Source organism: Cibotium barometz, chromosome 29 (assembly GCF_041138505.1).
Source record: "Cibotium barometz isolate CiBa-2024 chromosome 29, ASM4113850v1, whole genome shotgun sequence".
Lineage (NCBI taxonomy): Eukaryota > Viridiplantae > Streptophyta > Polypodiopsida > Cyatheales > Cibotiaceae > Cibotium > Cibotium barometz.
The window spans coordinates 44,158,401-44,175,243 of record NC_141074.1 but is presented as its reverse complement, the minus strand read 5'-3'; the positions used below and the strand labels follow the sequence as shown (position 1 = coordinate 44,175,243).

The following is a 16,843-nucleotide window of genomic DNA, read 5'->3' as shown; positions in this document are numbered from 1 at the left end:
ATGGATTTTCTGCACCAATGGAGAGCTTAGAAAAGGAAGAAAGAGGAAGAGGGAGCTTGACAAGGAGGGAGAGCTTGAGAGGTATGGAGTTTCTGCAGCAATGGAGAGCTTAGAAGAGGAAGAAAGAGGTTCAAAATGAGCTTTCCAAACCTAGAGTATGTTGGGGGGAAGTTTGAGAGGGAAAACACACTTTTGGGGAAAAATTAAAAATTTTCAATTTTTAGGGTTTTTAATTTGCACGATTCTAGGTGGGGGGACCTCTAAGTTTGGGCCCAAGAGGTAGGGGGACAAGAGTAGTAATTAGTCCCCATTAGCAAACCAAAGCCTAAGCCCCCTAGGGTCAAAGAAGTCAAAAATCTGCACCCAACCCTCTTCCTACTGGTCCATTCCTAACCAAAAGTTAATCCAAGAGGCCCTCTTTGGGTCCAAAAAATTCCTAACGCTCATCTTTTGTGAGAGAGAACCAACATGAAGATAGATCTCTTGTTGCCTCCATCAAGGCATAGAGAGCTCTCTCTTCACCCCATTGGTAAAGGAGCATTCGAGTGTGATAAACAGACGAGCTAGCGCATCCACATTGGGATTTGTAGCTCGAAGGTAGGACCAATGACACATGCTTGCGAGTCTGGGGTAAACTCTTGAAAATATTTGGCACCGTTGTCAGGGACTAGCCTAAGGCTTAGCTCTATTTTTTTGTCCATTCCAAGCTATTGGGATTATCCAATATGGCCTGGTGTTGATTAGGAAGTCTCACACCAAAACACATATCGTTTTGGAGCCTATGGATGTGTTTGTTTGTGTGTTTGATTTTGATTTCAAGACTATTTTGCATAAGGACATTCTATTTTCATGTGTTGGTAGGGTAAAACCCTAGCTCTATGTGATTTGAAACTGGATCCCAAGAGGCTTATATTTCATTGGTTTGAGCACGGAGTAGTTTAGCAATTGGGATTAGGAGTGGAACCCACTCCAAAAACATGAGCATTAATCTCCATTAGGTTGAATTAGAGTGGCATTGTCAATTTTTGATAATGTATTTCATAAATTTTCATGCATTATTGAAATTGGTAGATTGGAGGCATGCTAAACCATTTAATTAGTTGCATCATGCTAAATCATATGATTACTTACTTTACAATCATTAATTATGATTTGAACCATTAAACACATCCTGTCAAGTCTAAAAAATCTTAAAAAACCAGGCCAAACGAGCTCTCGGGGTAGGGAACATGAGCCCCAAGTCTCACACGAAAAGACGTGAGTTTGTAGACATGAAATTGGATAGGAGCTATGAGCTATGACTTTGGACACGTGAGCCTATATAGACTTGAGCCTGGAGACGTGAGCCTGGACATGTGAGCGTGTAGACTTGAGCTTGGAGATGTGAGTCTAGTGGGTAGGTATACTTAGCATTATACAGACCAAATATTACTACCTTAAAGACTCGTACGAACACACCGAGAACACAACTACCTATGTCCTTGGAATATCTCTTGTCATACAATTTGTACCAGCAACTATAAATTCCAAGAAAAATTCTTGTCCTTTGTAGCTATTAGGGAATTAAAGTACTATACTTACTATCTAATAATTGCACACCAACCTAGAGGCTAGTTCTTAGATTTTCATCTCCCAAGTAGGCTTATTCTTATATAAGCGAAGTATGTGAGATGATTTAATACAAAAACAACACGAGTCGAGTTCATATAAAAAAGACATAAGCCTAGAGATGTGAATCTATAGAGGAGGAGCATCCTCCTCACTTGAGCCATACCCCATGGAGCATCCTTCCTCCATAACCAAAACCAAAAAACTATTGGTATGGCTCAGGTGAGGAGCATCCTCCTCACCTGAGCCATACCCCATGGAGCATCCTTCCTCCATAACCAAAACCAAAAAACTATTGGAATAGTGAGAGTCCCAATAGTGTGAAAGGTTATTTAGGTCTTTTGGTGTGAACACAGTAGGTGTGAAAGGTTATTTAGGTCTTCTAGTGTGAACAAATTAAGTGTGAACCACCTCTTATTAAGGGGAAAAATATAGGGCCCTAGAGCCTATAAAATCATTATACATGGTAATAATTCATTCATCATTGTTTTGTGTAATCTTTCTCTCTTGTGTGGTATCCCATTCCCCCCCTGTGTGTGTGTGTGTGTGTGTGTGTGTGTGTGTGTGTGTGTGTGAAGAGATCTTAAAAATGGGAGGCCCTACATTCAAAACTAAATACAATCATTGACAAGATGGAGAAACACGTGCTTGCTAGCTCGGACAAGCCAGAGAAGCACCCCTTAGGTGGATGTGTTAAAGATGGGTTGAAATTTATCAAGGACATCCAGATATGCTAGGAAGACACACATGATAGGGAAATTAAAGAGCTCAAGGAAGCCCATGAAATCAAAGTGGGAAAGTAGAAAGCACAAGTTGAAGACCTCAAGGAGGAGCTACATGTATGCAAAGCACAGAGGAAGAAGAAGGGGAAATTTATTACTCCCTTGCCTTGGAGATTGAAAGCATGAAAAACAAACTGAATGAAGGTTTAGTGGCCACAAAGAAGGAGATGCAGAAAGGGTGTGACATGGTGGTTAAGCAAGAGGAAGGTCCAGTCTCTTCATGTGAGGGTGGTTAAGCAAGAGGAAGGTCCAGTCTCTTCATGTGAGGGTGGTAGGACTGGAGGGGGAATCCCCCAAGGGTACTTTAGCCCTATGCATGAAGCTTATAATTTATATGTATTATTATTATGCACATGTACATTAACCTTTAGGAAAGTATATGTGCATGGTTTTGCACATTTAAACTTAATCATTAGGATAATTTATGTGTATAATTATACACACTTGACAGGCTAAAGTTTTAATTTGTTATGCACAATTGACCTTAGATCATTAGGAAAGTTTATGTGTATAATCACTATAGAATAATACATAGATTTCTAATTTGAAACTAGAAATTGTTAAGTAATCTTAGATTTAGAATGGGTAGAGATAATTGTGGAATAACCCACCTTTAACCATGCCTAAGATAACCTTGAACTTAAAACAATGAATTAAAAGAGAGTTTTCTATTGTATGCATAAGGTTGGGAAAGCTTAGAAAAATTATTAAATTTAAGGGTGATGGAAAGAAAATTTGAGCTTTAACTCTTGGATTTAATTAGAGGCCTAATGACTTAGAGATACTTTTTGAATAAAGGCCCTTAAATAAAGTAAAGAATTCTAGCTTCTCAACTTATATCGAATCAATATAATCAGGAGAGAGTAAAGTCATGAATGAACCAAAGCTCAGGGAGGATAACAGATAAACATAAGTAAAGGATCTATGAGAAGTTATAGAATGTGGTTTAAACCTTATATAGTTTATGATTTATATCTTCTGTTAGAGAGTTAAGATGAGTGCCCAAGGGAAGCCCAACAATTTATATGATGCTTTAGCCAAGGTGAAAGAAGAACTTAGATGACCTAAGAATAATTAGGAGAGGAGTGATCCTAAAATTTCTATATATGCTAAGGAATTAAAGCCAAAAGAGTAATATGATCTTTTGGAATTGATATGAGAATTTAGAGGATACTTTGCCTAGAAGTATATTGACATGTAGAAGGTTTTGATAGAAATAGTGAAGCATATAATCCATTATAAAGGGTACATAACTAGTGAAGCAACATCCAAATCTTATCAATGTTGAGTATTGAAAATTGATCAAGGACAAGATTCAAAAGCTTATTGATGTAATATATGAGGCTGAGTATCATGATAGAATGAGTATTAGACCCATAGTGATTGTGCCAAAGAATAATGGAAAGATTCAAGTTTGTGTGGACTTAAAGAAGGTCAATGCAGTCACTATTCAAGGTCATTATCCCTTAACACTTAGAGTATTAGACCCATAGTGATTGTGCCAAAGAAGAATGGCACGATTCAAGTTTGTGTGGAATTAAAAAAGGTTAACACAGTCACTATTCAAGGTCACTATCCCTTAACACTTAGAGAATGTGCTAATAAGTTTTTAAGGAAAGAATGCTTACAGCTTCAAGATGGAATCTCAAGTTTAACCAAGTGCTCCTAGGTTTGATAAATCAGCAGCATAAGGCTACTTCTAAAAAATGTGGGGTGTATATTTATACAATCACAATGTTTAGTCTACCAATGCATTTGTAACATTTTGATGACTAACAAGTATGTATCACAAGGATTATCTTTCAAAATTACTCAAATTATCCATTAATACTGTTTGTGTTAACTCAAGTGTGGGAAGGAAAACTTAGCATGTTTGTGAAAATTCTTTGAAAGTGTCAATTATACCATATCTCACTCAACCCATTGAAATGCCATGTTTGAGATAAGAAGCAAGTTATCTTTGGATATATCATATCTAATAATGGTATTTATGCTTGTTAATTGATAGTGGAGTTACCACCTCTAACTAATTACAAAGGGGTGCAACGCTTCATGGGACATGTTCATTACTTTAAAAAATTTATAATCTTCTATACTAACCTCACAAAATATCTATACAAGTTGTTGTAGACAAACAAATACCAACATATATATGACAACCTCAAGCATGCAATACAAAGCTCAAAGATGGGATTCAACCTTTCATGAGTATCAATGCATCAAATTTTGTAATTGAATGTGTATTAGTAAAACCTAGAGAGCACCAACTAGACTTTTTAATTAGCTTTACTAGTCATCAATAAAATGATGTAGAGATGAAGTACATTGCCATTGAGCAAGAAGATTTAGCCATGATGTTCGTAATAGTATAGAAATTTATCATTGTGTTTTGGCTGACAAGTTTGTAGTCCTTTTCCATCAACAATATTTTTTGTATCTTATTAACAAACTTTATGCAACCACACATATCAATGGATGATTCTTGATAATTTTTTGGATTCAGCTTTTACTACATGTATATGACAAGCTCAATATTAGTTAATGTACCCATACTTACAAGCTCCAAGATATGATATAATCTTCCATGTTCACATGTTGATGCATCAAATTTTACCATTGAATGTGTATTAGCACAACACCAAATAAAGTTTCTAATCATATTTGCCATTAATTGAATGATGTGGAAATAAACTATGCCTAGGTTGCATTAATTTGAGCAATCAAAAAATGAATTATTCTATAAAATTTGGGGCTTTATGGAATAATACGTGAAATATAAAATTTATCCCAATTCTAACATATGAAAGAATTTATTGTAAGATAAATTCTATTGTACAATATCATAAGATAGATTTTTGTATGATATCGTTCAAAGATTAATTTTATCATACGAATATTGTAGGATAGATTTTATCATAAGATAGATTCTATCGTGTAAGATCTTGTATGCTAGAGTTTTTATCGTATGAAGATATATTTTATAAGATAATTCTATCATACGAGTATTATAGATTTTTTACTGTTCAAAAAAATGTATTATTAGATAGATATCGTACGAATATGATATGATAGATTATACTGACCGATAGATTATATCAAATGATAGTTTATTTCGTATGATAAATGTCAGCGTATGAGATACAATTATTCCAACTATTTGAGAGCTTTTAGGTAATTAAGTTTTAGTTCTTAATTAGGTTTTTGTAGTGCATTTGTAATGTTTATTCACATTAAAAAATTTAAAATTTAGGTAAGTAAGTTTTAATTCTTATTTAGGTTTTTGTTATGTATTATTCATGTTTAATTTTGTAGGTTAAAAAATCAAATTCTTTTATTGTTTAATTTTAGAATTTTTGTTATAGATAAAGTTAGATAGATTTAATAGATTAATTTAAATATTTTTAATAGATAATTTTTATTAGATATATTTATATTTTTGTATGCTTAAATATTTTATGTTAGATCAATTAAATTAAATTAGTTATTTTTTGAAAGTAAATAAAAATATATAAAAAGTTAAAATATTACATTTTGATCTCTTGTGGATCATCGTGTGATGCATCTAACTCGCTATGGCCTAGTGTGCTTTTGCATTCTAGGCTTTTGAGAGATACTGTGTAAAATGAACATAATAATCAATAAATAATAAATAATATTAAGATCGCCATCAAAGCTCCTTACTTGAAGCACAACACCGCCGGTGGGCAGACAACCATCAATTTGTGATCAAGTTTGCAAGTAGTAATATTGTTTACTATCCACTTCTTTCAGTAATTCAGTGCTTTGTATTGTTTACTCTCCACTTCTTTCAGTAATTCAGTGCTTTGTATTGTGTTCTCTATTGTGTGTGTATTCCTACACACACATCCTTGTATTGTGTGTGCATTCTTACACACACATCCTAGATATTCTTCTAAAATTTACAATCTTACATAAAATATAGAATAATCTAATGTTTTCAAACTTAGATGTTCATTAAAATTTTAGAAATTAATATTTACAATTTATCAGAATTTTAAAAGTATTTTGATAAATACAAAATTCTAAATGATCTTATATATTTATGATAGATAAGAGAAGAGAGAGAGAGAGAGAAAGAGAGAGAGAGAGAGAGAGAGAGAGAGAGAGAGAGAGAGAGAGAGAGAGAGAGAGAGAGAGAGAGAGAGAGAGAGAGAGAGAGAGAGAGAGAGCTATTGAAGCCCAAGCTTTGATGCTTTAGTGACAATATAAGAGCCCCTATTCTAAAGATGGAGGATACATAGCTGACAAACTTTCAAGAGTGCCAATAGCTTTAACATACTCTTGCTTGAGTTAAGTAAATTTGAGGGCTTTAACATACTCTTGCTTGAGTTAAGTAAATTTGAGGGCTTTGCATGCATCACATCCAAGTATTCAAGAAACTTGGAAAACTAAAGTTAGTAGAATTGTTCTTGAAGGCCTATGCGTTGAAGGATCTTGAGATACATGGATGCAATAAAGTTGTTAGAGATAATTGTTGATACCTTATGAGCTAAGGTGTGGGTTTTAGCCAACACATCAAATGCACCAAAGCTTCAAGTCTCAAGCCTCAATGGTAGAACCTGCTTCCTCTATTTATTCCCCCCCTTAACATGAGGAGAGAGCTCGTCAAAGTGAATCAAGCTAGGTAATACCTCTAGGTCTACATAAATAAGTGAACAGTATAAGGGATCTACCTTCATGTAAGCTAGGGATTTAGCTACCTCAATGAATATTTTATGCGAGAGAGATTTGCAGTCTACTTTTGACACATGCCTAGCCTTTGGGAATTCAGGCATTGTGTTAAAGGTTAAATTCACCAAGAACTCATTCAAAGATGAGTTTTATGATGCAAATATCTTTAAGGGAAACAATGGGGATGTTATAGCTCTTGAGGTCACATGCCTTAATTTTTATTATCCAAGTTTTGTTGGTCCATTTGTGTTTCTTTGGCATACACATGAGCCAATGGTAATTTTTTAAACTTGAAATGGCTCCAATAATCTCTAGCAATGGTACACTTTGGCTTGGGGGGATGGATCTTGTCTCAGCCACCTATACTGACTTTATTAGTCTTACATACCAAATACCTTGAGTGGTTACCCAAAGTTTACAATCATATCCATGGCTTCATGTCTACTATATGCGATGTACTTCACAATGATATGCATGGAAAAAACTTTTTAATGCATTTTTTTATAAATCTAAAAATGTTTCCATTGGTGTGATTGATTCAAGCATGAGCAATAAGAGGAGGCATTGAAGACATAATGTCTGATAGAAAATAACCGCTTGGATATGAAGAAGACTTATGGAAGAAAATTGAGGTATGTGGCTCTTAAATGTTTCAACACAACTACGCCCCATGCCCCCCCTCCCAAGGCCATTTCAAGACCACTCTAGAAGTACTCCAACGGCTATTAGGACAAGAAACTTCTACATTTTATTTCATTTAAACATTAAGCTCATACATATTTTTCACATCAACTTGAAAAAAAAGCCCAACATAACTAGGATGAGGTACCCAAACAAGTGCCTCCACTCTTAGGAGTTTTTACACACTTTTACACATACATCTAGATATCACATTTCTATTTGTACAACTTTTGGACTTCGTCTTCTTGATAATGAGTAAATGTAAACATTTACGATCCATAGAAAAACATGCATGCATCTAGATATCACATTTCTATTTGTACAACTTTTGGACTTCATCTTGATGATGAGTAAATGTAAGCCCCACATGTGACTCATACTTATATGAAATAGATATGGATTCAAATGTTGTATGATACTGTCAATAACCTTCCATAACCATAGCTTCATGCTTTTCAAATAAACAAGAAGAAGATAAATAAAGCAATTGTGCATGACAAAAAGAGTGGGGTTTCAATCTCCCCCCATGCATGAGTGAGCATGCTTCCTCATACATGTATTTATGTATTAGCAAAAAGCAAGTGCTCACAAATATAGCTTGATACATTCCACTTTGGGCCATTTATATAAAAAAGTAACTTGGTCCCCAAGCTCGTATATTTACATTAAAATTGTAGCAATTAAATTACATGAAACTATGGGCAGGTGACCACCATCGTTGCACATCAAAATATGACGGCCGTGCATCGGCCAAAATCCATTGCACCCACACTAATCCATGCACTGATCTGCTCACCAAAAACACAAGACACATTAAATCTCGCATGTCTGCCCAACACAATGCGACCACTGCTCCATGCTCTCGCATGTAGCCAGTCACGACTTCTCGCGTGTAGCCAGTCACGATCATATGGCAAATGAGCGTACCATAAATATCACATAAAATATCAAATAATTCCATAATTCTCATTTCCATAACACTATCGCAATGTATCGACATTAAAAAACCTAGCAAACATTTAGTGTGTAGTATGCAAAATAGGTGGAAAGTTTAGGATTTAGGATTAACTATGAAAAAGATCTCATGTCACATGCATTGAAATAATTTTTAAATTCCTTTTAATGGGAATACAAAATGGACCCCCTTTTTCTACAAATTTAACTTTGGAAAAATTCCACTTTCTTTAAAATGGTATATTAAAAAATCCACTGTGAATTCTTTTACTAGAGAAGTAGGCTTATATCTGTATACAACCTAATCTCACCCTTTCTTTTACAGATTTGGTAGTTTTTTTGAATTCCTATAAATTATCACCCCTTAAAATGAACTCGTCTACTACCTTACATTCTCACATTATAGAGTTTAAATGCTAAAGTAGAAAATATGACTTGAGTATTAAATATTTGAGTCTATATAAAAGAGAATGCCAATTTAGGTATGTGTTCCCACATCAAATTTACTTTACAAGTTATTTTCAATTCTTTGCCATAGTCCATACAACTCTAAGAAAATCGATAAACAAACAAGGAGGATTAAAGTGGGAAATGATAGATGCAAACACGATATCAATTTTGAAGAATGCTTATACTTCACATACCACAACAAACACACACATAAGAGTAGACAAGCACACAAGAGATATGGATAGATGAATTTCTTCTATTCTCTTCTCTTATCTACTACAACCATAACATAAAGAGATAAGAGTACAACTATAACATAAAGAGATAAGAGTACATACTATAAGGGAAACTACTCTACTACTATAAAATACACTGGTCGGTCCATAGTGTGAACAAACTTCATGAGATGGCACTATAATTATGCCACAACTCTAATACACCCAAGTATCTCTCTACTACTATAAAATACACTGGTCGGTCTATAGTGTGAACAAACTTCATGAGATGGCACTATAATTATGCCACAACTCTAATACACCCAAGTATCTCTCTGCTAGCCTGATAGAAATAATCAACGGTGGACTTTATGTATCTAAGAACCTCTCTGCTAGTCTGAGACACTATCAATGTATGTAAGCATAGTGATGGGCTATATAACCATTATATCTTAACCTGTCAATAGGGTATCTAACCTTAGTAAACTTGTGTACACCTAGATTGAAAAGATGCAGGGGAGAAGAGAGCTTGAGCTCTTGCAAGCACACACACACTCACAAAACCCTAAAAGAGAACACACAAGGTGAGAGGCTGAAAATCTTCTTCTTCTTCACACAACACTCAACACACCATATACAAAGATAAGAGTACACACAATATGAAAAGGTACTCAACCAAGTACATACTAGGGTTCTCTATAGTGTGAACCCAACTAAATGAGCTGGCGCTATAACTATGCGCCAGTCTTTACTAGAATGGCTGTCACACAGCCTGTCATCCCACTAGCTGCATATCACCCATGATCTCACCAACCATGCCAGTGGTGTAAGTGTGGGGCCTATCCCCTAGGCGGGTCATCAGTGTCCACCGCCTCACTAGATGAGCTTGATATCTCAATACTCCCCCTCGAGCTCAACTCCATCTCATGTACACCAAGCAAAGCCCTGAATCTGCGGAGCTTCTCTGTACCCAATGCTTCGGTGAAGATGTCAGCGACCTGATCCTGTGTGCTGACATAAACAAGGTCAATGTCTCCTGCCAAAACCTTCTCTCTGACAAAATGGTGGTGGACCTCTATATGCTTCATGCGAGCATGAAAAACTGGGTTCCTGGCCAACTGTATACTGCTAATGTTGTCACAGAAAATGACAACTTGTCTATCCACTGATAGACCCAAATCTACAAGTAGCTTTCTCAACCAAGCTACCTCACATGCTGTCACAGCAACACCTCTGTACTCGGCCTCTGTACTGGATAGAGCAACCGTAGGCTGCTTCTTGTTGCTCCAAGTCACAAAAGCACATGAAGCCACTAGTAGATCTTCTATCTGAGATACTACCAGCCCAATCACCATATCTGTGTACCCATCTATGTATCCATGTACACATATCTCTATCCCAGTTTCATAAAATAGTCCACAATGCAAAGTAGACCTCACATATCTGAGTATGCGTCTCAATGCATCCAAATGGGGCTTCCGAGGAACCTGCATAAACCGACTCACCAACCCAATAGCATAGCTCAAATCTGGCCTGGTGATCGTCATGTAGATCAAGCTTCCTACTATGCGCCTATACATAGTAGGATCCTCCAAAATCTCTCCTGAATTTGCACTCAACTTGCCATTCTGATCCAATGCTGAGATAGGCTTACAGCCTATTATACCATACTTGGACAACATGTCCAAGCCATACTGTCTCTGCAGTAATCCAATACCATGTGGTGACCTAATCACCTCAATGCCTAAGAAATATCTGAGCTCCCCCAGATCCTTCATCTCAAACTTCTGTCTAAGCAAGATCTTTACATCAAAGATCTCTGCATCATGGTCCCTCGTAATGATCAAGTCATCTACATAGATGACAGTAAGCACAACCCCTCTATCACTGTGTCTCACATACAACGAGAAATTTGCATTGGCTACATGAAAGCCAATAGTGACAAGATATTCAAAAATCTTGTCAGACCATGCTCTTGGTGCTTGTTTTAAGCCATACAAGGCTTTCTTCAACCTGTAAACATGCTCGGGGTGACTCACATCCTCATAACCAGGTGGCTGCAACATATACACCTCTTCCTGCAAATCCCCATGCAAGAATGCATTCTTTACATCCATTTGATGTAGAGACCATTTCTTTGACGCAGCCACTGCTATCACAACTCTCACTGTTGCCATCTTGGCAACTGGGCTGAAAGTTTCCTCATAATCAATGCCATATGTCTGTGCATATCCTTTGGCTACCAATCTAGCCTTGTACCTACTTATGCTTCCTGCAAATCCCCATGCAAGAATGCATTCTTTACATCCATCTGATGTAGAGACCATTTCTTTGACGCAGCCACTGCTATCACAACTCTCACTGTTGCCATCTTGGCAACTGGGCTGAAAGTTTCCTCATAATCAATGCCATATGTCTGTGCATATCCTTTGGCTACCAATCTAGCCTTGTACCTACTTATGCTTCCATCACTGTTATGCTTTACTTTGTACACCCACTTGCATCCAATGGCTTTCTTGCCTTCAAGCAATTGCACTAAATCCCAAGTCTCATTTCCATATAGTGCATCCATCTCCTCATCCATAGCTTTCTCCCAACACACATTTCCAACAGCCTCATCAATGCATGTGGGCTCTACAATCTGCACAAACCTGCACAAATTTTGCCATGTATGCATATTGATGTGCCACATAACCATCATAGGTAAACCTCTGCACAGGATTCTTCACTCTCTCAGATCTTTGCAGCTTTGCATTCATGGCTTCCATAGCCTTCTTTACACCAGGTGTTCTCATAGCTGGTATCCCAAGATCCTCATCAAGGCTCATCTCTGAGCCACTAGACTCTCCATCAACACATGAGAATGCCTTGCAGAAATGTCAGGCATACTAAGGGGCTCAACCACTTTCTCTTTGCCTTTATGTGATGTACTAATCACATTTGCAGGATTGGTATTACGACGCAGCCTGCCACTCCATGGTCTATCAACTGAACCTCTAGATGAGGACTCCTGGTCCACTCAAAGACTGTGATTGCTGACTTACATTCTGTGCAACCACATTTCCACTCACATCAGCCCCAACAGCTTTTTTTTCAGCAGCATACTAGCTGCTCATCTTATCAAAAACAACATCCCTGCTTACCCTCAACTCACGTGTAGCACGATTATAACACCTGTATCCCTTTTGCTCAAGGGAATACCTAATAAACACACATTTTTCAGCTTTTGGATCCAGCTTAGTTCTCAGCTCATCTGGCACATGCACATATGCAATGCATCCAAAGACTTTCAGATGAGACAAATCGGGTTTTCTGCCAGTAAACTTCTCCTCTAGAGTTACATCATGTATGGCTGCAGTTGGAGTCCTGTTCATGATGTAAACTGCTATAGAAATAGCCTCAGCCCAATAGCTATGCGGCATATTCTTCTCTCCCATCAATGCTCGTGCAATCTCAGCAATGTGCCTGTTTTTCCGCTCAGCAACTCCATTTTGCTGCGGAGTGTATCTACATGTAAACTGTCTCCGAATACCATTCTTCTTCAAAAATTCAGAGTACTCATTGGAGAAGTACTCTCCCCCTCCATCTGACCTTAGGCACTTTACATATTTCCTTGTTTACTTTTTAACCATAACTCTGAAATTCTGAAAATGAGTGAACACCTCACTCTTCTCCTTCATGAAGTATACCCACACTTTCCTTGTGTGGTCATCAATAAATGTCACATAATACCTGCAGCCTCCCATAGACATGGTCTTCGTAGAACCCCATACATATGAATGCACAACATCTAGTTCATTTCTGCTCACATTTCTATTACGTGAAAATACATGCTTTGTTCGCTTTCCAAATTGGCATGCTTCACATTTTTTCTGCATACCTTTAACTTTAAACTTTGGTAGCCCTGTCACAATTCCTTTAGTCTGCATAGACTTCATTCTCTGCACATTCACATATCCAATTCTTTTATGCCAAATGTCTGTGTCTGTAACAATTCCTGAACCATTTGCAAACATCGCAGCACTCACTTCAGGCATGTTTACATTCAATGTAAACATTCTGCCCACTCTATTGCCTTTTGCAACCAACCTGCACACTTGTCTTTAAAGTCTTCAACATAATAACCATCAGGGTTAAACCGAACCTGCAAACCCTGCTCAATCATCTGGCCAACTAAAACCAGATTCTTTGTAAATTGGTGGGACTACATCGTGTATACATTCTCTTGCAAATCACTATGCAAGAAAGCATTATTTACGTCCATCTAATGTAAAGCCCAACCCTTTGCTGTAGCCATAGCAATGACAACTCTCACGATTGCCATTGTCGCAACAACAACTGGTGTGACGGCTCTAGGTGATGGCCTCTATAACACCACCAGACACCACACAGGAGTAAGATATATTGCTACCAAAATTAGGGACTCCTAAATCATCAACTCTAAAGCACCAATAAATTCATTTGATATCCTTTGTCCTTTAGCTAACACAGCTAGACACCTCAATCATTTCAACCAATATAGCATCTCTCACAAATCCCATTTAGATTTGACACTCAAACACTCAGATCTTCAATCCCAAATGGTATCTTTTAGCATATCTCAACCCAAAACAACTTGTTAATATTGATCTCATATGATTCAACACAAACTAATGATGCTCTCATAATTGACCTAGCTCAACAATATCATCCAGAACAAAACACACCCTTTCCTACATCTCATCATATAATATTATCATACCATATACAACTTATTCAAGTCATATCACCTCTTATCTCCTCACTTACAAAAACATATAAATCTCAACTGCCCTGAGACATGGTGTTAAACAAAGAAGAACAAAAACATAAAAAGAGAGGAACCTTCACAACAGGAACTTAGCAGAAGTAGTCTTCACAGCATAATCTTCACTTTCATAGCATCAAGCCTCAATGATGTAATTTGTAGTTTTCTTTGGGGGTCTTCAACTTTGGATAGCAATGAGAAGTAGAACCATGTTCTGAATGCATCTAAGTTCTAGCAGAGCTGCACCTCTCAGAGATTCTAGGGCCTAAGCGCCCTCTGCTTTGCAGTCTCTATACCTCGTCGTTTTTTCCCCCTTCTCTCTACTACAGAAAAAATGCATGCACACCCCCAATTGGGAACTGGCTTGTTTCCATTTTCTACTCTTACCTTTTTTGGCCTCTCCCCGATTCTTCTATGAACTCCCCAATGGCTGCCAAGTGGACATGTTAACTATGTGTGGGTACTAAATGCACATTGCCATGCATCATCACTATGTATATGATCAATTATGGGACATCCCTAATACTATCTCACATACATTTTCACATCCCCCACCATCGTCACATCATAAGCATCCAATGATCATTTATAGCCATCTTCTTTTAGACTCACATCCCTGGTATATCGCTATTGCCAAATGGATGCTTACCATGTGGGTACTAGATTCATAGGGGTAAGATTTATTAATACAAGATATATTGATATCCTCTGTTCTTTCGCCTGACACAGCTAGACACCTCAATCATTTCAACCAAAATAGCATCCCTCACAAAGACCATTTAGGTTTGACCCAACTCTGACTCTCAAGCACTTAGATCTTAAATCCCAAATGGTCTCTTTCAACATACGTCAACCCAAAACAACTTGTCTATAAATTGATCTCATATGATTCAACACAAACTAATGATGCTCTCATAATTGACCCAACTCAACATCATCCATAACAAAACATACCCTTCCCTACATCTCATCATATAATATCATCATACCATATACAACTTATTCAAGTCATATCCCCTGTTATCTCCTCACTTGAAAAAACATATAAATCTCCACTTCCCTAAGACACGATCTTTAATAAACAAGAACAAAAAACATAAAAAGGGAGGAGCCTTCACAATAGGTACTCAGCTTAATCTTCACTCTCACAACATCAAGCCTCAACTATAGTTTTCTTTGGGGGTCTTCAACTTCAGATAGCAATGAGCAGTAGAACTAGGTTCTGAATGCGTTCCAACAGAGCTACACCTCAGAGATGGATTAAAAACTCTTTAAATTGTCAGCTTCCCTTCTCCCCTAGCTCTTCTAAATGAATTATGTATCATCTCGATGATCTTGACACACAAAACAACAATACATTTGGTATATTCTCAAATCTACACACCCTCAAGCTCACCCAAACTCACAAAGCTTTCAAGCTTCCCTTGAGAACTTGTAACTCCCATCAAAAACCTTCACAAAACTTTAACTTGCATGATCACTTCACGTCCCTTGACCAGATTTGTCTAACTCAGTCTCCTAAAAATAATGTGCTGAGATTTTTCCTCACAAAAACTGATTCCCCTCCAACGATTGAAGCTATGGTAGATAACTATGTCTAAATCCCTAAAATTATGGGCTGAAGGAGGATAGAGGAAACATCCACGACTAATTCCCAAAACAAAAGTTACAGATACTGAACTGACCCAAGCTTCAAATCCTCATGAATTCTTGGAAAAAAGCATTTACTCACCTTGGTCTTGGGGCATCCCCAAGCTTGTTGGTTCTTTGCCTACTCAGCACCTTCTCACTCAGGTCCCTATCTTCTTTTTCAATTCTATTGCAGATGCTCCTTTTTCTCAGTCTCTGTCCCTCGTCATTTTTCCCCCCTTCTCTCTACTACAGAAAAATGCACGCACACCCCCAATTGGGAACTCCCTTGTTTCCATTTTCTACTCTTGCCTTTTTTGGCCTCTCCCCAACTCTTCTATGAACTCCCCATGGCTGCCAAGTGGAACTATGTGTGGGTACTAAATGCACATGGCCATGCATCATCACTATGTATATGATCAATTATGGGACATCCCTAATACTATCTCATATACATTTTCACATCCCCCACCATCTTCACATCATAAGCATCCAATGATCATGCATAGCCATCTTCTTTAGACTAACATCCCCAGTAGATGTCCATTGCCAAATGGATATGCTTACCATGTGATGCATATGGCCATGCACCATTACCAGGGACATCATCAACCATAGCTCATTCTCATCACCATCCACCATACATTCACATGCATTTTCCATTTCCCATGACATGACCTATCAAAACCACATCCACTCTTTGCACTCTGCCTTTTCCTCCTTTGGGCTTACCTAGGTTCCATCTGCATGCATCACAAAAATGCTCCTCACACCTCTCCTCATAGTCAATGCCATAGTTCTGCACATAACCCTTCGCAACCAATCTTGCCTTATACATGATCATTGATCCATTTACATTATTCTTGACCTTATACACCCACTAACATCTAATTTCCTTCTTTTCTTTAGGCAAAGGCACTAACTCCCATGTTGTATTTGCATCCAATCCTACCATCTCCTAACTCCCATGTTGTATTTGCATCCAATGCTACCATCTCCTAATTCATGGTATCTTCCCATTTTTTATTTCCAAGTGTACTCAAAAC

General features: G+C 37.4%; 1 protein-coding gene across 6 annotated transcripts in view; it reads right to left on the bottom strand.

The window, feature by feature from the left end:
- Positions 1 to 8,287: 8,287 nt before the first annotated feature.
- Positions 8,288 to 16,843, bottom strand: part of LOC147622226 (uncharacterized) — a 195,512-nt gene continuing 186,956 nt past the window's right edge. For 4 of the 6 annotated variants that reach the window (XR_015269673.1, XR_015269666.1, XR_015269672.1 and 1 more), the window contains one exon: positions 8,288 to 8,551. Coding sequence is in view for 1 of the 6 variants with exons in the window: in XM_086823337.1 (XP_086679463.1) it covers positions 8,535 to 8,551 (17 nt within the window). In the remaining 5 variants the exon portion in view is untranslated. The remainder of the gene's footprint in view (positions 8,552 to 16,843) is intronic. The other 2 variants (XR_015269670.1, XM_086823337.1) reach the window with 2 other exon arrangements.